This window comes from Folsomia candida, unplaced genomic scaffold (genome assembly GCF_002217175.1).
Source record: "Folsomia candida strain VU population unplaced genomic scaffold, ASM221717v1 Fcan01_Sc007, whole genome shotgun sequence".
NCBI classification, from domain to species: domain Eukaryota; kingdom Metazoa; phylum Arthropoda; class Collembola; order Entomobryomorpha; family Isotomidae; genus Folsomia; species Folsomia candida.
Window position 1 is genome coordinate 664897 of NW_019091199.1, and position 23529 is coordinate 688425.

The 23529-nt window shown below is 38.2% G+C and overlaps 9 protein-coding genes across 13 annotated transcripts; 6 read left to right on the top strand and 3 right to left on the bottom strand.

The window, feature by feature from the left end:
- Positions 1 to 494: 494 nt before the first annotated feature.
- On the top strand, positions 495 to 5421 carry LOC110852522 (inosine-uridine preferring nucleoside hydrolase). 2 transcript variants are annotated; one of them, XM_022100622.2, is made up of 6 exons: positions 495 to 886; positions 969 to 1161; positions 1226 to 1342; positions 1413 to 1549; positions 1630 to 1761; positions 5069 to 5421. In XM_022100622.2, the coding sequence occupies exons 1-6, from the start codon at positions 641 to 643 to the stop codon at positions 5252 to 5254; spliced, it is 1011 nt and encodes a 336-aa protein (XP_021956314.1). In that variant the 5' UTR covers positions 495 to 640; the 3' UTR covers positions 5255 to 5421. The 2 variants fall into 2 exon arrangements, with proteins under 2 accessions (XP_021956314.1, XP_021956313.1); XM_022100621.2 differs by having other exon boundaries at positions 498 to 886; positions 1630 to 1773.
- Positions 5409 to 6403, bottom strand: LOC110852523. The gene is made up of 2 exons (XM_022100623.2): positions 6071 to 6403; positions 5409 to 5992 (listed from the first exon to the last, which is right to left on the bottom strand). The coding sequence occupies exons 1-2, from the start codon at positions 6304 to 6306 to the stop codon at positions 5440 to 5442; spliced, it is 789 nt and encodes a 262-aa protein (XP_021956315.1). The 5' UTR covers positions 6307 to 6403; the 3' UTR covers positions 5409 to 5439.
- Positions 6404 to 7112: 709 nt separating this feature from the next.
- LOC110851852 (poly(ADP-ribose) glycohydrolase) lies at positions 7113 to 9022 on the bottom strand. The gene is made up of 5 exons (XM_022099768.2): positions 8776 to 9022; positions 8389 to 8710; positions 8030 to 8307; positions 7549 to 7958; positions 7113 to 7477 (listed from the first exon to the last, which is right to left on the bottom strand). The coding sequence occupies exons 1-5, from the start codon at positions 9005 to 9007 to the stop codon at positions 7205 to 7207; spliced, it is 1515 nt and encodes a 504-aa protein (XP_021955460.2). The 5' UTR covers positions 9008 to 9022; the 3' UTR covers positions 7113 to 7204.
- A 700-nt stretch (positions 9023 to 9722) lies between these two features.
- On the bottom strand, positions 9723 to 10733 carry LOC110852392. Its single transcript, XM_022100459.2, has 3 exons — positions 10633 to 10733; positions 10301 to 10564; positions 9723 to 10227 (listed from the first exon to the last, which is right to left on the bottom strand). Exons 1-3 carry the CDS (start codon positions 10685 to 10687, stop codon positions 9920 to 9922), a joined length of 627 nt encoding a protein of 208 aa, XP_021956151.1. The 5' UTR covers positions 10688 to 10733; the 3' UTR covers positions 9723 to 9919.
- Positions 10734 to 11352: 619 nt separating this feature from the next.
- Positions 11353 to 13446, top strand: LOC110852210. Of its 2 annotated transcripts, none has more exons than XM_022100212.2 (8): positions 11353 to 11598; positions 11807 to 11998; positions 12123 to 12209; positions 12292 to 12513; positions 12592 to 12694; positions 12829 to 12968; positions 13029 to 13178; positions 13256 to 13446. In XM_022100212.2, exons 1-8 carry the CDS (start codon positions 11596 to 11598, stop codon positions 13373 to 13375), a joined length of 1017 nt encoding a protein of 338 aa, XP_021955904.1. In that variant the 5' UTR covers positions 11353 to 11595; the 3' UTR covers positions 13376 to 13446. The 2 variants fall into 2 exon arrangements, with proteins under 2 accessions (XP_021955904.1, XP_021955902.1); XM_022100210.2 differs by having other exon boundaries at positions 11359 to 11598; positions 12766 to 12968.
- Positions 13447 to 13808: 362 nt separating this feature from the next.
- On the top strand, positions 13809 to 16488 carry LOC110852211. Of its 3 annotated transcripts, XR_002548107.2 has the most exons (9): positions 13809 to 14168; positions 14279 to 14396; positions 14474 to 14613; positions 14719 to 14827; positions 15108 to 15293; positions 15376 to 15603; positions 15678 to 15845; positions 15932 to 16145; positions 16247 to 16488. XR_002548107.2 is itself a non-coding variant. In XM_022100213.2 (8 exons), the coding sequence occupies exons 2-8, from the start codon at positions 14394 to 14396 to the stop codon at positions 16049 to 16051; spliced, it is 954 nt and encodes a 317-aa protein (XP_021955905.1). In that variant the 5' UTR covers positions 13809 to 14168; positions 14279 to 14393; the 3' UTR covers positions 16052 to 16488. The 3 variants fall into 3 exon arrangements, 2 of the variants coding, with proteins under 2 accessions (XP_021955905.1, XP_021955906.1); XM_022100213.2 differs by having other exon boundaries at positions 15932 to 16488; XM_022100214.2 differs by having other exon boundaries at positions 14318 to 14396; positions 15932 to 16488.
- Positions 16489 to 16756: 268 nt separating this feature from the next.
- Positions 16757 to 19218, top strand: LOC110852388. The gene is made up of 6 exons (XM_022100451.2): positions 16757 to 17345; positions 17421 to 17609; positions 17693 to 18184; positions 18269 to 18373; positions 18457 to 18621; positions 18705 to 19218. The coding sequence occupies exons 1-6, from the start codon at positions 16932 to 16934 to the stop codon at positions 19035 to 19037; spliced, it is 1698 nt and encodes a 565-aa protein (XP_021956143.2). The 5' UTR covers positions 16757 to 16931; the 3' UTR covers positions 19038 to 19218.
- Positions 19219 to 20027: 809 nt separating this feature from the next.
- Positions 20028 to 22224, top strand: LOC118432963 (sodium/potassium-transporting ATPase subunit alpha-like). The gene is made up of 6 exons (XM_035853685.1): positions 20028 to 20078; positions 20147 to 20317; positions 20405 to 20542; positions 20654 to 20857; positions 20949 to 21287; positions 21361 to 22224. Exons 1-6 carry the CDS (start codon positions 20028 to 20030, stop codon positions 22024 to 22026), a joined length of 1569 nt encoding a protein of 522 aa, XP_035709578.1. The 3' UTR covers positions 22027 to 22224.
- On the top strand, positions 22107 to 22992 carry LOC110852009 (sodium/potassium-transporting ATPase subunit alpha-1). Its single transcript, XM_035853686.1, has 4 exons — positions 22107 to 22371; positions 22449 to 22554; positions 22636 to 22778; positions 22850 to 22992. Exons 1-4 carry the CDS (start codon positions 22107 to 22109, stop codon positions 22990 to 22992), a joined length of 657 nt encoding a protein of 218 aa, XP_035709579.1.
- The last annotated feature ends 537 nt before the right edge of the window (positions 22993 to 23529 follow it).

A 23529-nucleotide genomic window follows, 5' to 3' on the forward strand; every position in this document is an offset into this window, starting at 1 on the left:
ATGAACATCTTGTCATAGAATAAGTTGAAAATTTATTACACACATAATACTCTTATCACGAAAAGTCGTACGCCACGAACTCTGACCTCTCTAGACACGAGAGTCCACCATGCACGACCAAAGTAAAAATTCGGAACTCTAAATACAATGAATGATGGTGTGGTTATTTTCCCGACACTTTGGCAATTACCCATTATGCATTTCCGAACAAACTTTATACAATTCATACTCTTACATCCATGGCTTACTCATAAAGATTTGTTAACACGATTACTCACAGGATTCATTCTGGCATTTGTCAATGATTATCTTTATAGTCTAATTAAACACAGTTTCCGATGTTGTATCATACAACTTGTATGTGACATACATATGCATTTTATACGTGTGCATGCATGTACTTATATAAATATGTGCTACCATTTCAATAAGTTGGTGTATTTACATATATGCACTAACACATCACCAAATAATATATATTGATGATGTACATATATAAATGTAACAGTAAGTAACTTTATAATCTTCTTTGGCTGGAGTTTCTTTCTAATCAGTAAATTAATTATCAACCAACCAACACAGAAGAAAAACTAATACGAATTTCTTATACTTTTAAATAAAATAAATTTCCAATTAAATTATGTCAAGTGTCTCCACGACCGTCGGGAATATACAAGCTCCGGACCATCCCCACTTCATTCTAATCGACACAGATGCCGGAACGGACGATGCATTGGCTATTTTCCTCATGATAAAAGCTCACCAAAATTCAGAGCACCCAATTCACATCGTGGGGATTACTACGGTTAATGGAAATACGAGTGTAAATAATGTGACGGAAAATGTCGCCATGATTTTAAAGGGGTGTGGCGCTGAGGAGTTGTGTGTAAGATAATAAATATTAGCTGAGTATTAAAATCTTGAGAAATTTTTTTTAACAAAATCTCAAATTAACTTAAAATCACAAGACTCGACTCTACAAAGGATCTTCTGCGCCTATCGTGCACCCATTTCGACACAAAGTTGAACCTTATCACGGAGAAGATGGATTTGGGGACGTTGAGGACAGGGAGCAACTTTTAGAGGATTATGGTGGAAATATAAAAATATCGGCCGAACACGGCGTGGCTGCTATTGTTCGATTGGCGAAAGAGTATTACGGTTCGTTCGTCGGTTCATATGCAAATGTGACTGTTAAAATATTACAATTATACAACATCTTCAGGTCAACTCACTATCCTTGCTCTCGGACCCCTCACCAACCTCGCTATGGCCGTTCGCATTGACCCCACAATTAGGTCGAGTTTAAAAAGTATTTATTGTATGGGAGGCAATATTGAAGGTTATACCGAAATATGTAATATAATTTATTATCAAGTATCATACTTACCGACTACTACAAAATGCCACAGGGGAAGGAAATGCCACAATCAGCGCAGAGTTTAACTTCGCCATTGATCCGGAAGCTGCTTTTATAACCTTGAGTGAATTTCAATGTGAAATTACGGTGGTTCCTTGGGAAGTTTGCAAACGCCAGGCTATTTCAAAGGTATTTTATTTAGTTATAACTACTTATATGCGTATTTCTAATTTTAAAATATTCATCATTCATATTGTTTGTGTGTTTAGAGTTGGCGTACATCAGTTCTGGGACAAATGTTGACGCCACAATCAATTTTGTTGAACAAGATCGAAATGAGAATTATAGAAAAAAGTTTCGATGTTTGGATTCCTTGTGACCAACTTGCTGCTGCAGTTTTGGTGGATTCCAAGGTCCTGAATTTTACTTAGTTACGTGTCTACATAAGGTTAGCTCATTTGATGGTAAATTTTGTGACCGAGAGCTTGGGACGAGTTTGGGATTATTGTGGGGAAAAAATTTGTTGTTACGTGAAGTTAAGGTAATTTTATAAAGTAATGATGATGATTTCTGGTGGTGGTGGTGGGGAAAATTGATGATTTTTTAACACATTTCTTGAGCACGTTGTCGTCTATCGTTTTTAATATAAAAAGACAATGGGGAGAAATTGCGCAATTTCAAGTTGTCCAAACAGAAAAGGAAAGCCTTCTCATAAAGTCCACGCATTTCCCAATGCGAAACATGCTCTCCTCCGGACCACTTGAATTTCCAGAACAATTGGAACATCATCCCTTAAAATTGACAACTTCGGGGTTTGCAGCCGTCATTTCTCTTCAAATGATTATGTAGCAGGTCAGGTCACCGGAATAAAAGCTAAAGGAGGCGCCCCAGTCTTAAAGTCAATTGCAATACCAACTCTGAATCTGTGGAACAGTCCAACTGGTATTATAATTGGATTATTTATTATAATAAAATTACTTATAATTTCGATGCATTAAAGGTGAGACACAACTGCCTGATACGGATTGTATGCGGATTGACATGGGCGCACCCATATGTATTGAATTGGATCGAATAGAAATGGGTGGCACAGAAATTCAACAAACCGTGGCGAACGTCGCAATAAATAGCGATGTCACCTCAAATAATGGTATTTATTACCACTATAAATTATTTTTCGAACTCTAATTTACATAATACATATTTGATGTTAATTACTAGAACTGCAGCTTCATATTGAAATTGCCGGACTAAAATCGGAGATTCAAGAATGTAAAACGGCCCTTGAGTCCAAAAACAAAACCATACGGAGTTTACGTGTCCAGATACAGAGAATAACAACAGAATAACAGAATAACAAGTGCAACTATCCGTTCCCGTCCATCTCAACATTAAAAAGATGGTTGCAAGAGGTCTCAATTATACCTGGGAAAATTATGACTCCAGTCATGGATGTTATGAGAGCTAAGTTTTTGGAAAAGTCAGAAAGGGAGCGAGTTTGCGTCCTAGCCTTAGATGAAGTGGGCATCAATAAGCGTTTCGTGTATGACAAATCCGCAGACAAAGTGTATGGGGGACGAGACTGTGTTCCAGTTATCACTGCAAGAGGCTTATTTTCTTCCTGGAAGCAGATCCTCTACTACGATTTAGAAAACAAGACGACAGGCCAGCACATAACAGAAGCAATTAAAGCATTGTTTGATATTGGACTGATTATTATTGTCGCCTTCGTATCAGACTTGGGCACGAAAAATCAAGGACTATGGAAGGAGTTTGGGATAGGAAGAGTAAAAAACGGTGAAATAGGAGCAAATCATTTTCCACATCCGAGCGACCCAACTCGAAATGTGTATGTTTTTGCCGATTTTCCCCATTTAATTAAGCTCTTGAGAAATCATTTACTCGACAACGGTATCAAGCTCCCCAGCGGTCCCATTCTCGATCGGAAACTCCTGGAAAAGTTGTTAGCAGTGCAAAATTCAGAATTCCGGTTGACTCATAAACTCACCCACAAGCATATATTTCTCAAGGGGAAGAAGCGTCAGAATGTGGCTACTGCATTCCAATTGTTCTCAAAGAAAACAGCATCTGCTGTTCGATTCCTAACATACGGACATGTCCATGAGGCCAATTTTATCGAGAATGTCAACAACTTTGCCGACCTGATGAACACAAGAATAGCGGAAGAGCATACAAATAATTACAAGTGTCCTTATGGAGTGCGGAAAGACAGACAGGACCAACTTTTAAACTACGTAACAAAAATATTTACAGACCTCCGAGTTGGCAGTCGAAGAGCTTATGCACCATTCCAAAAAGGCTGGCTTATAAATATTCGATCGCTGCAGGATCTTTTTGACGACATGAAAGACAGATACGCCATCAAATATATATTGACAGCAAGACTGAATCAAGATTATTTAGAAAATATTTTTAGTCAAATACGAGGATTAAACGGCTTTAAACTCAACCCCGATGCTCTGGAGTTCATGTATCGAATGAAAACTCTTGTGTGTAACTGGAATCTCACGGTACCAGTAACTGGGTCAGTTCATCAAGATGCGGAGGATACAGCAATGGTCACTTCTGAGGTGCTCAAGTCATTGATGTCCAGTCAGAGAGAAGACGAAATATTAGCCGGGCCGGTAATGAGCGAACTTCAATTAGATCAGTTCAATGATTTAGATTGGGACATCGAGAGTGTAGATCCAAGGACGGAAGAGATGACGTTTCAGCAGCGAGCTGAAGAAGGTGGAATGGAGTACTGTGCCGGATACATCGCTAAAAAATTTTACGACGATTATCCAGAATTAAGAATAATAGGAACAGAAGAACGGTCCCCTTTCTGGATAGATTTCTTGTCTAATGGACACTTGACCGAGCCATCAACAATGTGGTACTCCACCGTCAAAAAATTTGAAGACATTTTTGCCATACTGCACCCAAACATGACTATCGACATGAAGCCCAAAGTTGTGAGAAGATTTTATAGTTTACTGACTACCAATTATTCTCATGTACCAAAGAAAGTGTTGTCTACGTATGCAAAATTCCGCACCCTGCTACGAGTTCGCCATCTTAATTTAAAATATGAGGACGCGTCGTACGTTAATGGGGAAAGGAAACGGTTGGCGTTCATAAATAACGCACGTGGACGCATTGATCGTTCGGATGAAGAAGATGAAGAATTTAGGGATGGCGAAGAAGAGTTTGAGCTTCCTCCCGACCCAGCCGAAGCTGATCTGGAGATGATCAATTCAATTTTGAACTCTTATACGCTAATTTAATCATATTTACGTTCAAAGTGTATTAATTATGCTGCCTATAAGTTTGTAGGCAAATTGTATTGTAGTTGCATGCATAAACTTGTTTTTCTAAAATTTACACTTTCGTTATCATTACCATAATCAAATGTGCTCAAGAAATCATCAATTTTCCCCACCACCACCACCAGAAATCATCATCATTACTTTATAAAATTACCTTAACTTCACGTAACAACAAATTTTTTCCCCACAATAATCCCAAACTCGTCCCAAGCTCTAGGTCACAAAATTTACCATCAATTGAGCTAACCTTATGTAGACACGTAACTAAGTAAAATTCAGGACCTTGGTGGATTCCAAGGCGAGAATGCTTCTTTGGAACAGTATCAAAAGTTAAAAATGAGCATGTGTATAATATCTATGCGTTTATTTATCTGGGCAGGCAATAATTACATCAAAGTCAATCCATTGTACGGTTGAGCTCCAGGGCCACCACACTCGAGGGTTGCTGATCCTGGACCACATGGGGATTCGAAGAAAAGAGGACAACGTTAGAATTGTGACGGAATTAGACAAGGGTCTCGTAATGGCGTTGATGCTATGGGCAGTGGGCGGAGAAAAGCCTTGATTCATTGACATTAAAACAACAAGATTTTTTACAAGCAAATACACTTTCCATCATTCCAAGGGATGGAATTAACTTCATCATAGTAAAAACGTATGCATATGCATTTGCAATAGTAGCTTAGTAGTAAGCATTGTGTCCGAAAAACAAAATAAAATATTAGTGAACTGTACAAATGCTTTATTTTATTAAGGAAATACTTTAAGTTTTACAATTCGTGAAGAAAGTGTTGGATATAGCGTAAAGTTTTCCAAATGCCGAACTGGCAAGTTCTTCATTTCATTATTGCTTTCATCGCAGCCTTTTTGGGCAGCAACGACCTGAACTGACTCAAGGACATCGGAGAAGGAAATCCCCATCAGAAACGGGTCGTTGGCACCGGGTTGGAGGCAGTATTGTTCACCTGAAGATAGCGTCAGTGTCCAAGGGTTGTTCCCAGTGTAAGCAAAGGAAGTGACCGACATTGGGTTGGGCAGACGCAGACTGTCGCCTTCCACAAAGAGCTCGTTCCCCTTCCAACGCTCCTCGAACAGCGAGAGAGACGTGGCATCCAAGTCGTTGGAGGCCAAGTGACGAATCGACGTGTATGTTGCTGACTGTCCGTTGTCATCGTCGTGCAGAGAGACGCACACCATGCCCAGGTTCGAGTTTGCCAACAGACCATTGCTAATGTCAAAGGTTGGATTTACGGGGTCTTCTTGATAAGTTGGACCAAATGTGATGTTCCCATAAATCACCCAACTGTTTAGGTAACCAACAATTTTAATAGAGAAATATAATCAACTCGGCTATAAAAATACTGGTCAAAATTATACTTACACTCCTTTCTCGACACAAAATGACTTTGCCACCCGACCAATAATGGTAACATCCTGGACGTTTGGAACGCTATAGGTAAACGATTCCGAGTCCCCTGTGTAATCTTCGTTAGTAAAAAACGTGAATTTCTGAAGATTATCGCTTCTACTCTCTATAAATTTCCCAGCGTTGGGTTGTCCCAATGTCAAGAGCAGAGTTGCTGCCAGGACGAAGGATGGTTTATTGAGGACGATCATGATCAGGGTTGGATATTGAAGTTATCGGAGGAGTGTTGCTATGAAATAAAAACAAGGTTTATGATTTCGTATCAAGTTGTGACTGAAGTTTTGGACCAAGAGTTGCGCCCTTTTATACAAGGAATTACTCCGCCTGTGTCGCCGTAGTTTATTTATTGTTTGTCCGAGGACCATATTTGTCGCATGCAATGAAGACGTATGTGTGCAAACGACATTGAACTTGTGTTTATATTTATCCGTTCCGGCTGGTAGCAGCAGTATGCAGTCGCAAAATAAAAATGCGTATTGAAATTTCCGGTGGAAAATGTGAATGAATTAGATATTATACATATGTACACATACGCAGCCACACAATAATAGTATGTGTATGCATAACTTTTTAAGTACGTACCTTAAATTAAATTGCATTTAAGTTAGTAAGTAAGTAGTTGGGCAATTGTTTATTGTTTGATATCGCTAATGATCTGCGATGCTCGTACGAGGTTCATTCGACGATAAGCCATATGCGAACAATTTCAGCTGAGTATGAGATACATACACGGAAGCAAAGTTTACTCCTCGTCGAATCATCATCACGTTACAAGTGTCAACTGCGAGTGGTTGACAAAGTAAATTGTTTATGTCCGGTTTTAATGGTCAATATTTATGGCATTCCCGATTATGTGCATATGAAAATTGTACATACACAGTTCCATTAGCTTGTTATTTTATGAAGACAATGTGTGGATTTATATATTTGCAGATATTCTTTTAGTCATGAGTGCATTGGAAAATTTATTTTGCTGGAATGTAATTAAGATTACTGCTCTTTGCTATTCATTTCCTGATTTATTTAGTAATTTGTTTTCATAATTAATTTGAATTTTAAATTTAAATTTACAATTTTAGAATTTAATAATTATGGAAGTCTCAATAATGCTTTTGCTTCAGAGTCATTTTGGATAAATTTGAAGATTGAAATGTTATTTTGGTTATGCTTGTCGACGACTTTCCTCCTGTACAAGGCAATGGCTTGGTACAATCTCCCCACGGTGACGGGAGGTGCTGCCTGCTTAAAACGGTTGAGCAGTTGGACAATGGCGTCCTTCAGACCTGGTCGACCAACCGTGAAATATTTCATGTTTCTCTCAGACTGCGATGCCGCCATCCACTGAATTAAAAACTTGAGCTCCTGAAATAAGTAAAATATTTGAGTTATTTTTAATACGAACTAGTATTCGTAATTCGTTGCCGCAAATTTACTTGATCGCCATTAAAAACCCCGCTACCCCAGTTTCCGGTTGCTATTGGTTTCCAATCTTCGGTCCTGCCTTTCTTTGAAAAGGCAGCATACGCTTTTTTCAGCTCTCTATCGACTTGCCACTCCCAGAATTGTTCGTACTCTTTTCCATCTTCGAATTTGAGCGCGTCAAAAGCAAACACGGACGTGTCTCGACGCCCTTCAGCATCGAGTGGAGTGGTATCGCGAAAGTCTCCAGTAAATCGGAGGTTAGAAGCGTAACCCGAGGTCGTGCTAAATTGCTCGACGCCGGTGACGATGGCAGCTTCATTGTTGTCCAGTTGTTCGAACAGGAGTGAGGTGATGAGCAGCTCTGGGTTGACTGCAAATCTTATTTCTTCTTGTGTGGCCCCGTTCCCGAGGATCCCCCCACCTTTGAGACGAAAATTATAAGGAATTCGTTATAAAATTATTAATTTTGTGCCAATCGATGTATGTATGTACCAAGCATCTTGTTTGCAAAATCAGCCTGGAGATGTTGGAACCCCTTTTCGTCTTCAATGTGTCCATACTCCTCTACCCAAACACTGGTCAACGTTTTTCCTGAATTTGTCCAATTTGGTACTTCCCCAGGTGAGAGGGATCGTCTCTCGTACGTGATCAACGTGCCAGTGCCTTTACTGCCTGGAGGAAAACGCTCCAACATTCGTTCAAAATAGTGAAGAAATGCCTTCAGCTTCTCAGCCTTGGACGCTTCCGATCCACCAGCCCCTTCGAATAGTCTGTCATCATAAAGTACGTCACCAGCTTATTAAAAATCCTGCAATGGCTCCTAATTTAATTCATTTAAACGACGTTATTACGTGCAAAACTTGTTTCTGGGGAACCCTTCCTCCTTGGCTGGGAATGTGCAAAAGAAGGAGTTGGCCAGAAGTGAAAGCACTTGAACTTGATTTAGTCGGATGACACCGTTTTCGCCCCGTCGGAGTACGCGGACGCCAGGATTTGGGAGCAGTTGTGGAAGGCGAAGCGCAATTGCTGCCATTTTGGGAAGAACAACTTCCATTCGACGCTTCCACTCTGGGTCACTTTCGACTCGGTACAGCGAATCATAATTGTAATCTGCGGTAGCAGGGTCGAACATTTTGATGGCGTAATTCACCTCATACGTTGGCGATCTCCCAGCTAATAAAAAAATGATGACAAATTAAATAAGTAGATATTTAATACTCGTAACATTAATAACTTACTTTTGATTTGATAGTCTAATTCGCTCAACCGTTTGGTTATTGCTGGCCATTTGTCCGTGTTGTACGGCATTCTAAAATAAGTTTGGCCGTAGACGGAGTCAAATGTGGCCAACCATAACATGATCACCACGACTGGAAGGATTGAGAGGGTCATGTTTAGATTTGGAAGAGGTACAAGAGGTAACTGAGTACTAACCGTCGTGATTCTGCTTTTTATTGGAACTCGTGCCATTGTACTATCGTCTGCAATTAAATATTTGAATATCTGTGGCAAAGCCAGTCTGCAACTTCACACTGCTGATGACTGCAATGCCAGAGCAATTTTTTTGTTAAAAATGTTTCAACAATTAAACATGTGCAAATTGCAAAGGATTACAATTGATCCCTTCGAGAGTTGTTAATTTTTTCTCATTTACCCGAAACCACAAAGTTTCCATTACGATATTACATATTTAATTGTTAATTATTCATGAGATGAAAATCATGGTCAGGCAAATACAGGGTGGTTTAAATGTCAGGTTACAATGTAAAATTTTGCAATGGGAAAAATTCGCAAATATCCATTAGTTACCTAAATTTTGCCTCTGAAATTCAATATTTTAAGAATTTTGTCATAAGTTTTAATAAAAATTAATAAAAATCTCAATCCCAAATCCGTAACTAATGGAAATTTAAAAATTTTTCCCATTAAAAAATTTTCCATTGTAACCTGACATTTAAACCACCCTGTATGTATGACGATAGTTGTTGCCGTGGAATTGCACAGTTGTAAAGCAGTTGGTGTGCAAGAACTCGTGACGTTAACAAAGTCTTTACTGCTAATTCATAGAATTAAAAAACTTCTCAGTATTACATTGTGTCAAAAAAAGTGTCATTTTAACATGCCATATATGCATCTACTTAATAATGAACGAGTCAATTTTTTTTCAGAAATTCATAAATCATAATTAGTTTTATAATAATCTGCTAGATTATTAGATTCTAGTTTATTAGATCACAAATAATTTAATTTAATGAAGAATAAAATTTATAAAATTAATTAATTATAATAATGCCCCACCACCACCAGTAATAAATAAGTAAATAACACTAATAATGTAATGTAATAAATACTTTTTTATTTTAATTTTTACATACTACCGGTCTATCCGATAACTTCGTACTTACAATTTTTAATGAGCCCCTGATCATGATTCGCCAAATGGGCGAAAGCACCGTACGTCAAATCAACTATCCTCTCTCGAGGCGCACCCCCAAACCGATCGTCCACCACGACTTCGACAGATTTGCCCGTATCCATGTCCGATACACGGAGTTTTGTTCCACAAGGAACATCCGGCCATGTTGCCGCGGCCATGGCGTACCGATCGAATGGTTTACCACACGACGTGGGCCAGCCTGGGGGGATTTCACCTTCAGCGCCGTACCAAGAACAAACGCCTGTCTTCGTTTCTATATATAATCCAAAATGTTTCCCATATCAAATAAAATATCGAAAGTACATTATTTCTTCATATTTGCGTACGTCCTCCTCCTCCAGAAGAGCTAGTGCTAGTTCCGGACGTGGGTGTGGTAGAAGTTTGTGTGGTTGTCGTTGTTGTCGTCGTCGTCTGTCCACCACCCTCGGAAGTGCATCCAGCAGTTGCAGGGTAGTCGCAGTATTTTCCCTTTGGGGACCAGTGAAGGCCCGTGTTGCAACTTCCTACGATTTCTTGTCCATTGGAACACATCAAGTATTTGGTACAGTCTGTGGGATGGGGTGAATATGACCCATTTTCGCAGGATAGTGCTATATTTTTATAAATATTACAGTTTTTATGGTGACAAATTAAAATTGAAAATTGATTTAATTCGTACCGAATCCGCTCCAAAATGCCAAAAGGACATTGAAATAATTTGTAATGTGCAACATTTTTCTTAATGCTCATTATAGTGCTGGCTTCAATTTATTTATATACAAAATTACAAACGTACGTAAGTCATTCTCATAAAATATGTCACATGTCATTATAATTGGTACTTATTGTGGTGAACAGCACCTGTGCAAATGTTTCGCACCTACAATTTTCAGGGAATTGCATCTTACGTAAAGAATCCAACAAACATGTTTCTAGAAATGGGATCATTATACGGTTATTATCGGTTCGGAGGAAGTGTCAATAAAACGTCTACATTTAAGACAGCTTATTTCCAACCATAATTTATAATCAAAAAGTATACAATGAATATGCATTACAATAACAAAATACATATTACGGATATTCCGTATTTTCATATCATTCTGAAACAACTTTTGTTGCCTGGTTCATTTTCGATAAATTGATTCGTAGTAAACTCTTCTTTAACGGGGATTTGCATTGATCCGATTATAAGTTTTGCTGTAAGAATTGTAATTTTGTATGAAAAGGTGGTTAAATGGTGGTTAAATATGCATGCATATGAAAAGTATCGACGCAACGACTCTGCGTCTCATTGTTCATTCTCGATGCCTCTGCATGCCTGTCGTGAGACATTCTTCTTGTTTGACAGCAGACGAGTTTGCTAATTTGGTTTTTGACACGTGTTGCTTGCACATGCCTAAGAAATATCCATTTCTGAGTCATTTTCTGTTGTTACCCACTAAATCAAATCCTGCTGTTGGATGGAACGCATAACAGATTAGATAGTCGTATGTGAATTTTGATTTTCACCATCAAATAAATAACTCTGGAGTAGAGTTTAAAAGAAATAATCTGGCTCGGCTAGTAATTAGTTGGCTAAATAGCGAGATTGACCTGAATTGTGTCAATGCACCGGAGACAACAATAAACATTGAACATCATGGTAGGTTATAGCCGTCAGAAAGTTCAAGTTAACTTTTTCGTTGGTTGCTTCAAGTATAATTTGATCATTTCTTGCCGTTAAATTCAATAATTTCGTTCATAACATGAACTTTATATTTTAAACGAGTTTGTATGCGGTCATTAGTGTCAGCGTTTGTAATTATTAGTCAATTATTTGTTGTTATGCCATAATTATAATGCCACCGCAGGCTCCTCCCAGACGACCTGCAACTTATGGTCAGCCCTTGGCCCTGCCTAAACTGGCGAATTTTAAAATCCGAGCGGCAACAGGCCAGACTTATGGATCGGCCATTCCAGGGTTGGAAGCCCTGCATAATGAAACGCGAAAACTGAGCACCTCGAAGATGACTTGGCACGAAGCTTTTCTCAGCGAGTTTAAGGTAGGCAAGAATTAGTATATATTATTTAACTATAAACAGAAATTGTGCTGTTCTTGATCGACACCCTTAATAAAAACTAAATCAATCAAAAATATAGACATACATTTCTTTGCTTGCTTGCTAGATCTCGGTTGACTCGACGAAATATTCAGTAGCTCGAGTTAGGAACAAAGGATCTGCTCCTCGAAAGAAACACAATCTGATGGAAGACGTAAGTGCATGAAATGTACTTGTCCGTGGTCTTCTTAAATGAACCTCATCAAATCAATACGACACATTTGTCTTGCTTACAGATAAGCATCCTAATGTCCGAATTCAAAAGAGTTTTGCCACTTTACACTATTTGCATTACTGAAAATAACGCAGAGACAGGAGCGCCTGTTAATGGTGAAAATAAAAAAAGTAGAAACGCTTCTACTAATGTTCAAGAAGTTGGACGGCCGGTTTTTGCTAGGATTGAAACTCGCCCGGACATGGATAATTTTCCCAACGAACTACGATTAGGGGTTGGAAATGTGAGTATAAATCTACTACTGTCAGCAACCTAAATATCCATAAAAATATTGTACTAATTTGCGCCTCACCATGTTTAGATCGTGACCACCAAGGTCTGCCAGGTCACGACTGACCTTTCAGGACGTAGAAAGAGGGTGCCTATAAGATTGAGTTCTATAACTAAGAAATCTGGAAACACTGGTAAAATAATAACCTAATTACATCCATAAAATGTATGTGCGAATTTTGTGTCCAAAACTGTTATCACCCAGCTCAAGCGTCTTCTTCGGGGATCAACAGAAAAGGTCTTAAAGGCAAACGTCCTTCTCCTGTAGGTCCACCAACCACAACTTTGGAACCAAAACGGCGTGATTCAAATTACCACAATACGAATGATTTGTCTCAAATTGTAGCTCCATCGTCAAATTCGGCTAACACTAACACAGATTATGATAATTTGTTTCGTCTGAAGGATGTAATAATAATAATAATTCATATTAGTGCAATGTTTTTAGCAAATTAATACATATTACAGAAGGGTGCTGCTCGAAATTACGATGATGATGCTGGGAGTAACATTAGTGACGACTCTCAAATTGGTGATCTCGCCGATGTTGGTATTGAAAATGAAAATATTCTTCAAGACTTTGTGTCACGAGCGCAGACAAACTATACAAATTCTCAAGTAATAAAGTATTTAAGATTATGCGACTTTTTAACCTGACAAAATTTATTATTTTTTTAATCATTTATGAATTACAGATCTTGCAGGCTCGTCACGAATTACGTCTTCTCAGGTCAACAAAATCCCAGCGATGGGCCAGATGGACTTTATCTGCGCCTTTGTGTAGCAATATACTCCGAGACCTTCTCGGCATTTGAGCTATGATCATCATTCTTCACATATATTTTTTCCTTGTACATAAGTTTAATACATTTATGTTGCCATATTATTCCACATTTTTTATCTTTAATTTATTTGAGGGTTTTCAAAGCAACCGATTATAATCATTACAACGAAAAATGATGACAAATGACATAATCCAGTAATTGATTAGCACGATAACTCGTCAATGCATCTCTCTAAAAATTGTGAATTTGACAATATTTGTTTGGAGGATGTGTTTTTGTGTTGGTATTAGTTGGTAATATAATTTTTGTTACGACGAGTTTGTTATGAACTTTGAATAGCATATTTAAATACCGTCCTTTGTTGAAACGTTCAAATAGTCCGTCGGCCGTCCTGTTCCTGTTCGTTGTATGCATAGGTTAGTGAATGAAGTTTGTTTTCTTTTCTTTCATTTATTCTCTCCAGTTAGTTTTGGCATGTAGAATAACGCTGAACATAAAGGGTCCAGTTCCGTCCTTTTGAATATAAGCTTTTATAATATTTAGCTGATATTCTTATGGAAAGTGCGAATTGAGAATCAAATAATTGTCCAGACAAGTTGCATGCATTGCAGCAAGCTCTCTCTTTCCAACATAACAGTTCATTTCATGATGCATTTTGCTGCTAGCCAAATGATTCTCAATTCCACTCTGAATGGCGGCTGACACACATCCGTAATCCGTATGTTTAGTGTTTTCCTTTATAAATTTCTGTCAATTAAATAACAACTACTTGTTACATTCTAAATACTTGGTTCTCCGTATGCTTATTGACCTGACTCAATTGGTAAGTTCAATTTTTATAATAAAGATACCATTTTTTGTCTACTAACATGCAGAATAAAGTTTTTTATTGCTCGTATTATAAAAATTCCTCTATTCTTTTTCATTCCAAAGAAGTTTGAAATTCCGAATTCTGATTTTTAAAATCACAAGTTACATTACTGCTAGAGGAGTTAAATTTGCTCAAGTCGACGTCCAACACATCTTGCGGCTATTACAATTTTTAATCATGGTATGTACGAAGAAAACAGACTATTTCTTAAACTGATCTAATTTAATGGATTGAATGTTTTAATGGTTTGTGGCTAGGTTGGAACTAATGTGAACCCACTGACCGCAAGTATGGTTCCGATCAGTATTAAGATTGGAGGCAGTGGTCGCCCAGTCCAGTCCAAGGAGTTACAATCGTTATCAAACAAGTGCATTCTGCTGGACGTCACCACAACATGGTATCAAAGCAAACATTTTTCTTAAACTTTGTTATTCATTATATATTTATATTCAGTAAATGAAAGTATTTATTTTTTATACTTGTTCAATTTGTTCTTTTTTAGGTATAATGCGTTCCTTTCGCATTTTAATGTCTCCGTTGATCCACAAATTTATTCCGTTCAAAGGGGTACAAGCGAAGGCCCACCTGTCAAGCACAACTTACATGAATCGGTAAATTATAAAATAACCTAAAGAACAGTTATGAGAAGACCCAAGAATGACTGCGAAAAGCTATTTCCGATGGTCGAACGATAACATTGATACTTAGCTATAGAATGTGGCACAATGTTTCGGTCTCCAGCTCCCAAGCTCTAAAGCCAACCGTGAAACACCTTGAGCGCTAGTGCCTAGTGCGCTGGATAACCGGAGTGAGGGTGTGGGAGACCATTGTGGCACATACAGATTATATATAAGTGTGCAAGTAATAAATTGCTTTATTCTTTTGATTTAGATCAAAATTTTGATGAGAGAATTTAAAAAACCAAGAAAAGAATTTGCAGTATACATTGTGGAGAATCAAAAAATTCAAACAAAGAGGTCACCAGTCCCACGAACCGACGCTGTCAGGAAATCAGCACCAAAAGCTGGACTCAACCATGAGCTTTTCATCGGTGGTGGGCATAGATATAATGAAAAAGTGCGTTTCTTTCAATTTGTAGGACAGAGTGGCCGCGTAATAGTGCTGAATATGTCTTAATTTATGTCTTTTTTTTCTAAAGATTCTCAGTTCTGCAAAGAAAAATCTGTTGCAAGCTCAGCCTCGGTACAGCAACGTTATGCCGTCATCAGGTACTGCTCTATCCAACAAACACAACTCGTTTTCAGATCACCGACAAGGAGAACGCAATAAACGACCAGCTCAACGGCCTCCAGCAGGAATGCCAGTTACACAACGACCACGTTTTGCTGAAGACGACATGATTTTTTCAAGCAATGGGCATAATCGAGTACGATTATAGTATTTTTTTCTAATGTATCCATTGGAGATTAACTCATAACATGTACATCATGTATTACATAGAATGGTGCGCATAATGGATATGACAACAATGACGACGACAATCGAAGTGATATTACATCTGCAAGTCAGGACTCGCAAATGGAGGACTTGCACGAATTAGGAATTGCTTACGAGGATATTAAGGCATCTTTTTGCAAAAAGGCAAAAAGGAATATCTCAAATACGCAAGTAAGTATTTTTAAACCGTTATCATATATGGTCGTTGTAAGGAAGATTAAATAATAACCTTGTTCGTTTTTGTCCTTTTATAATAGTTCCTGATGGCTCGAAACGAACTTGAGCAACTGAAGAAAAACCATAGCAGCCGTTGGAGCCGTTGGACGACAGCTGTCCCAATCACGGCGAATGTTGTCCGGGATTTGCTGAATGTCTAGCAATACATAGGTTAAAAAAGTTGGACATGTACTAAAGTCGACAGTTTATTTTGTATATTTATTTATTTATCTTCAATGTTTCTACTTTATAATGGTGAGTGCAATTCTTAGATTATGTATGACTATGATTATGATTGGTGAGTCATGTCGTTAAAATCTTTAATATTTTACACCAATAACGCTTGGTGTTTTTAGTTGGACAATTTTTGATTCGCTTCCCTTCACTTCAATTCAAGTTTTTTTTTCAAGAATGATTACAAATATCATCCCATTAACTCGACATGCAAATATTGTACTGGTAATTGAATTGGCCTATAAGTATTTTCCCTCGGATGTTCCCTGAAATTACTCTTATAAATTTTGTGTTGAAATGTTACTTCAATTACTACAATGTGTTATCCATTAAAAATAAATGTTCTTATATTTTGATTTGTGTACAAAATGTGGCGTTATTTTTTATCATGAAAGGATCACTAACAGGCTCTGCAGACACTCTTATCTTTAATTCGTAATGACGTTATTTGTATTTGAAAAGATGTTTGACGCACCCCAGCATCTCTTATGACTATATAGGAATTTATCTATTACTGTGTAGGTTGGATTAAAATCGATAATAGTTAGAATGTAATAAACCCGCATTGTCACCATGTGCGAAATGAGTAGAATGATCAACCAGTAAAAAATAAGATAACCGTCACAATGCGATATGTAATATAAAGTAAACATGATAAGCTGATATACAGACTTTCCATATTCACACGTTCATTTCAGGCAATTAGTTTCAATTTTTCAAGAAAATGGAATGTGGTAATTTTAAAAAATAAATAAAATGCTCGGAACATCCTCCCGACCACGTTAAATATTAGATCCAAAATCAGATATGGCCCCAAGCAATGGAGTATACAAATTTGTGATCATTTTCTTGCTTTGTTGTTCTTTAGTTGTATTTCTTCTAACACAAAATTTCATAGATTATGATGTTAGAACTTTTAATATTTCGGTGCCGTACCCCAAAGTGTGGTCTCAATGGGTGGAACCCATTTTCGAAAATTATACAGTTATATCTCAAAATGTTTCACACATTACAAGACTGACCCCAAAAGAGCCGGGTTACGTGTTTGTGCCAAAGAATGATAAAGCAGCCGATGTTATGGAAGCCAGAAAATCACTTAGAAATATACCGGAAGCGCCTTATATTTTCGGAAGAACGAACAGTGGACCTCAAAATTTCAACAAGACTTGTGCACCATTTTCAACCTTGGACAGAATCAATTTCAATAACATTTATTGGCAGGTGTATAAATACACTAACGATACATTTACTAGCAAAAAAAAAATTAAAATAACTAACCAACCATTATGACATTAGACGGAATCCACAGCAAACATCACGTTCTACTTGCTGAATGCCTACCTTGATACCAGAGAGATGAATCCAGATGCTCCAGAAGTAAGAATTGTACTCATGGCTGATGTTAACCCATCATTGCAAGAAACATGCGAAAATTCCTACTGCCAAATCTGGTTTGATCTGAAACACAGGCCACAAATTGTTCCAGTAAAATACATATCGAGCTATCCAACTAAACGAAATTTTACAACATGTTTATGTAACATCAGTTTGCTTAATTATCTGTGAAGGTTCGCGAATGTCGTCCACTTTGGCAAGACGCTTGGGGGAGAAATTCACGTTACGTGGGTCGCTTGGTTTCCTGTCCACTTGGACAATCTGAATCTCACCTTGACGGCGTCATTCCAACTTCTGTCTCATTAGTGCAAAACATTTGCGACTCTGCAACGAATAATCTTCACGTACATTACGAGCTTCCTGAATCTGGTGAAGAAGTTGAGCCGAAGGATGGTGATGGAGATCGGCTCCGATTCGGCGTCTGTGTTAAAGGTCTTGATTTTCTGGAAGAAGGGAAAAAACCTGCAAGAATGGTGGAATGGATTGAGCTTTTAGGGATTTTTGGAGCAGAGAAAATATTTATTTATGAATTTTCAATACATCCAAATGTAAAGAAAGTATTGGATTATTATGTCAAGAAGGGAAACGTTGAAGTATTTCCTGTGACGCTGCCAGGTACATTGCCAAATGAGAAAACATTGAGACACATGTACATTTCAGACAAGGTTAACTAACAGTTTTTCTTTCCATTCATGATTTAAATCGTACAAAAATACACAAATATGTTTGTTGTTTATACATGTATGTAGAAGCATTTAACAGAAAAGAGAAAAAATGAGGTGATCACGTACAATGACTGTTTATACAGAAATATGTATCGGTTCGACTTTTTGGCTCTACTAGACACAGATGAGGTATGTACTTATGTGCATACGTGGATAGTGTATTTAGGTAGTTCATCATGGAGGATTTTTTTGTCCATTTTATCATTTTTCAGATTTTAGTACCCACAGAAGATGCCAACTGGCAGGATTTGTTTAACCGACCAGAAGTTGCGGAAGCTATGAAAGAAAATTCACGGTCAACATATTGCTTTAGACAACTGCACTTCTTTGCTGACCTCACCGTTCCGGATGTAACTTCCAATTGCCATATGCTCGAGGTTTGTCATTGCGTTGTGACAAAAAAAGTGTCGCACTCTCAATGGCGTTTTGTATATTAAAATATTATCTTATTTCAACACAGCATTCGTACAGAGACATAAATTTCACTCGACCAGGGGTTGCTGTGAAATGCTTTCACAAAACGGACCGCACACAAACTTTGCATAACCACTTTCCATTCTCATGTCTGGGCAAGTGCAAAACGTTCAACTTTGACCCAGCAAATCAAGCAAGGATGCAACATTACAGATCGCTCAGCAGGTTCGATAATTTAGTAAATAGGCCGGAGTGTGAAGGGATGCAGTACGAAGAGTGTCTAAACTATTTCACTTCCATCGACAAAACGCTCTGGAGGTTTAAAGATGAGCTGGTCCCTAAAGTTGAAGGCGTTATGAAGGAAATTGGACTTATGTAGCAGTAACGAATATATAACTAATTATTCAGAAATGGAATGACGAATATCTATGTAAGATCCTGATAATAAGGAACCCGGAGCTATAATTTATATTAACAGAAATCTAAATAAGTATTTATATTCTATAGATTTATGATTGAAGTATTGACCAATAAAGATTTCCTAAAAAGTTTCTGAGAAACCTGCATTACAAAAAACAGGACAACATAGTATACATATGTACTTGTATATTTTTTATAGTTTCATTCTTGACATTTTCTGCTTTGATCTGCTTAACAACCTGGTTTGTCTCAGTTTTGCAGTTTTTGCATGGAAATGTACAGCCTCATTATCAACTGATTATCCTAATTATCTCCCATGATGATCTTGGCACATGTTATGCATCCAAAAACTTATGAATGAAACGCAGAACTAAATCAATCATGCGTTCACCGACCACTATCAACCAACATCAATTAGTCCGTCGCCCCAAATGCCCATTTTTCTTTACGGGCTTTTGGGTAACACCTACCTGTCTGTAGGTTGGAAATTATTGCGAAACACACGTAACGTCATTACCTCCAAACAGTGAAATCTTTGTCTCCCATTAAAATTAATGCAAATGCTTTGTCCTTCTGATGATTTTTAATACAAAAATACTGCCCTTGACAATAATACTCAGGATACATAAATGCAACTAAAAATCTGCCACACTCAAGTTGAATCGAGTTGCGGATTGGAATTTTGACCCAAACTGGATTTGATCTTGATAAATGCATGCCAAATTACTTATTAGTTGCGCTAATGCTACATGCACGTCGCTATCTCGTGAACTACAAAGATGAAAAGATTTATATCTACCCTGGTCATTAGTAGTCGCATCTTCATTTCAAAAGTTGATTTAGGGCTGACGTTCTCTGGGAGTCTTTTTTGATAAAGATCTACGATATACTTTTGTCTCGGGAAACTTAAAAAATACATATTAGGCACACCTCAAGATAGTATTTCGCCATGGCACAGAATTATGTTAACAGGCGAAGGCAGTCAACGATTGTTATAGAAGTATAAAAACAACCGTCAAAATTTTGCGATCCTAAAAGCGTTTAAATTTAATTTCCCTAATTTTATAGAATCAAGACAGAATTTTGATTCCTGAAAGAAAAATCTCCAGAGTAAGTTTTACTGGGAGTGATGCCCCTTCTCGGAAAACGTCTACGGTCTCCTATAAATCCAACGTCGATGAAAAGGGCACCATCAACCCGTCATTTACTTCCGATGAACAAAGTCAGGATCAAATTTCTGTAAGTTTTACATATATCAACCACGCATGCACGCAATGTGCATGGCACAACGATTCATGTAAATTGTGGATCTTGGCGTCTCTTTAGTTGCGCGAAGTTCATGTTGGTCACAGTCCAGATATTCGCAGAAAATCTGTGACCTATATCAAGAAAGAATTGGAAATTGATTACCATGCAGTGGAGCTTGGAACCCTGTGCAATCGATACAACTCACATGTGCAATTGGTAATTATGCAAACGTGCTGTTTTTATAATATGTATATATATATTGTTGTATGAATAAAGGTACAGATTAGATATGTAACTAAGTACGTGGAAACTCTTGCACTAATTTAGGGTCTTACAGACGCCCAAGCACATAAGAATCGAGAACTTTACGGTAAGAACATCCTGACTCCGCCCAAGAAAACGCCATTATGGATCACATTCCTTCACACATTGGTCGGAGGATTCCAACTTCTTTTGTGGACCGCCGCCATTCTCAGCTTTATCGCCTATGTGGCGCAGATGGTGCAGATAGGAGACGCTCCTCCGGATAATGTAACTATATGGCTTTGTCATGAAAGAAATATGTAAATACAGCATGAATTTCCCGACCTTTAAGGTGATAATTGTACCTCTTAAATTTTAGTTATATCTCGGAATAGCACTATCCGTCCTGGTTCTGGTTCTCGGACTCTTCACTTTTTACCAGGAATTTTCTTCTGGGAAGGTGATGGACAGCTTTTCCCGACTGGTTCCTACCATGGCCACGGTGACGCGAGATCATAAAATCTTGCTTATTCCTGCTTCCGAACTGGTAGTGGGAGATGTTGTTCATATAAAACTTGGGGATAGCATTCCAGCCGACATCAGAATATTGGAGTGCCAAGGTCTCAAAGTGGATAACTCGTCACTTACGGGGGAATCTGAACCTCAACCAAGGTCTCCTCTTTGTACGGACGATAATCCAATGGAAACTCAAAACTTGGCATTTTTCTCCACAAATGCACTAGAAGGTAAATATAGCTTCAAATAAAAATAGGCATGTAACGCCGTAACAGGTGGAAAAAAGTTTAATTGTGTTTCCTTTTTCCCTCAAAGGAACTGGCAAAGGTCTCGTCGTGGCTGTGGGAGATGGGACATTCATCGGTCGAATCGCTGGGCTAACCACGGGAATGAATAAAATCGATACGCCAATGTCACGAGAGGTGGCCTACTTTGTGAAGGTCATCTCCTTTGTTGCCATAATTTTCGGAATTTCCTTCTTCGCCATATCTCTAACAATGGGATACCAAATTTTGGATGCTGCTATTTTTCTAGTCGGAATTATAGTGGCAAATGTGCCAGAAGGATTGCTTGTCACGTTCACCGTGATTCTAGCTCTCACAGCAAAACGTATGGCCAAAAAGAATTGTGTAGTAAGACAATTACACGCTGTGGAAACGTTGGGTTCTTGCTCTGTGATTTGTTCTGACAAAACTGGGACGCTGACACAAAATAAAATGACAATGTCCCATATTTGGGTAAACAATCAAGTGCTGGACGTATCCTTAGGAGAAAATGGCACCCTTCCAGATTTGGAAGATCTAGCTGGATTTCGAGATCTATCAAGAGCAGCGGCTTTATGCAGTCGAGCTACGTTTCTGGCTGGCCAGGAGGAGTTGTCAATACCGCAAAGGTACATAAAGTTAATTTCCATTATAATTTTGATAATTCTGCTATTTTAACCATGCAGTATTTTTGTGGATCTGTAAATAGGTTGGTATCAGGCGATGCATCGGAATCAGCAATATTGCGATTCGTGGAAATGTCTCTCGGGAAAGTTGAAGCTTTCCGAGATAATTACCCAAAACTATTCGAAATTCCTTTCAACTCGACCAACAAATACCAACTGTCGATCCATAAACATGATATGACGCGATGTCTGGTCGTTATGAAGGGGGCTCCAGAGCGAGTTATCAACTTGTGCTCAAAGATACGCATAGGGGACAAAGTTCACAAGATGGAGGACTGGAAAGAAGTATGCATTCAAACCGTGGACAACTTGGGATCTTTGGGGGAACGAGTTATTGGTTCGACCTAGTTTCAAATTTGTTCAAATTTATCATTATGGACTCGTCATCAATGTGGTTTGTTGTTTGTCGAATAGGGTTCTGTGAAGGAGAGCTACCAGAGAGTGAATATCCCGTTGGATACAAGTTTTCAGCAGAGGATCTCACTTTCCTTGAAGGGAATTTAGTCCTCGTAGGCCTGGGGTAAATTTTATAGAATTCATTTACACAGTAATTATTAAGGTATATAATTACTTTTGATCCTTATAATCCTAACAAATCTAGGTCGATGATAGATCCACCGCGTCCAGGCGTCCCAAATGCGGTAGAATTGTGCAGGAAAGCTGGCATTAAAGTGGTAATGGTGACAGGAGATCTCCCAAGTACTGCAAGAGCTATTGCTAGAAAAGTTGGAATAATTACTCCTGGTCAGTTAAATTCTTAAATCTAATAACCATAACTGTGCTTGGTGATAAGTTATATTTATTGCTTCAAATAGAGAATTTGACGAGAGAGGAAATTGCAAAATCGCGAAATATTAACAAAGACGATATTGATCCTGCCACTTGCAATGCGGCTGTTATTTCGGGAACTGAATTACAAGAATTGACCACACAGGAATTGGACTGGGTTCTTGCGTAAGTTATCCATGCAATTCCATAAAAAATATTTGAGGGAATTTAGCTGATTTTTTTCTTTACCAGAAATCACTCCGAAATTGTATTTGCACGCGTGTCTCCCCAGCAGAAGCTCATCATTGTTGAAGGTTTTCAACGCCTCGGAAAAATAGTGGCCGTGACAGGAGATGGTGAGTCGAAAAAACGAGACAATGAATTCTTGAATAATTTTGTAATTACTTTTTTAAGCATTTCCACTTTTAACAATATAGGTGTCAACGACAGTCCGGCATTAAGGAAAGCGGACATTGGAATTGCAATGGTTAGTTTTATGTACTGATGCATTGAAAAGAAACTGGACAAATTGCTTAAACCGGCATCATAATCCATACTTATTGCAGGGTATTTCCGGTTCTGACGTGTCCAAACAAGCCGCAGATATGATTCTTCTGGATGACAATTTCAGTTCTATTGTCACCGGAGTGGAGGAGGGTCGTCTCATTTTTGAAAATTTAAAAAAGTGCATCCGTTACCTTCTGTGTGCTAATACGGCGAATTTACT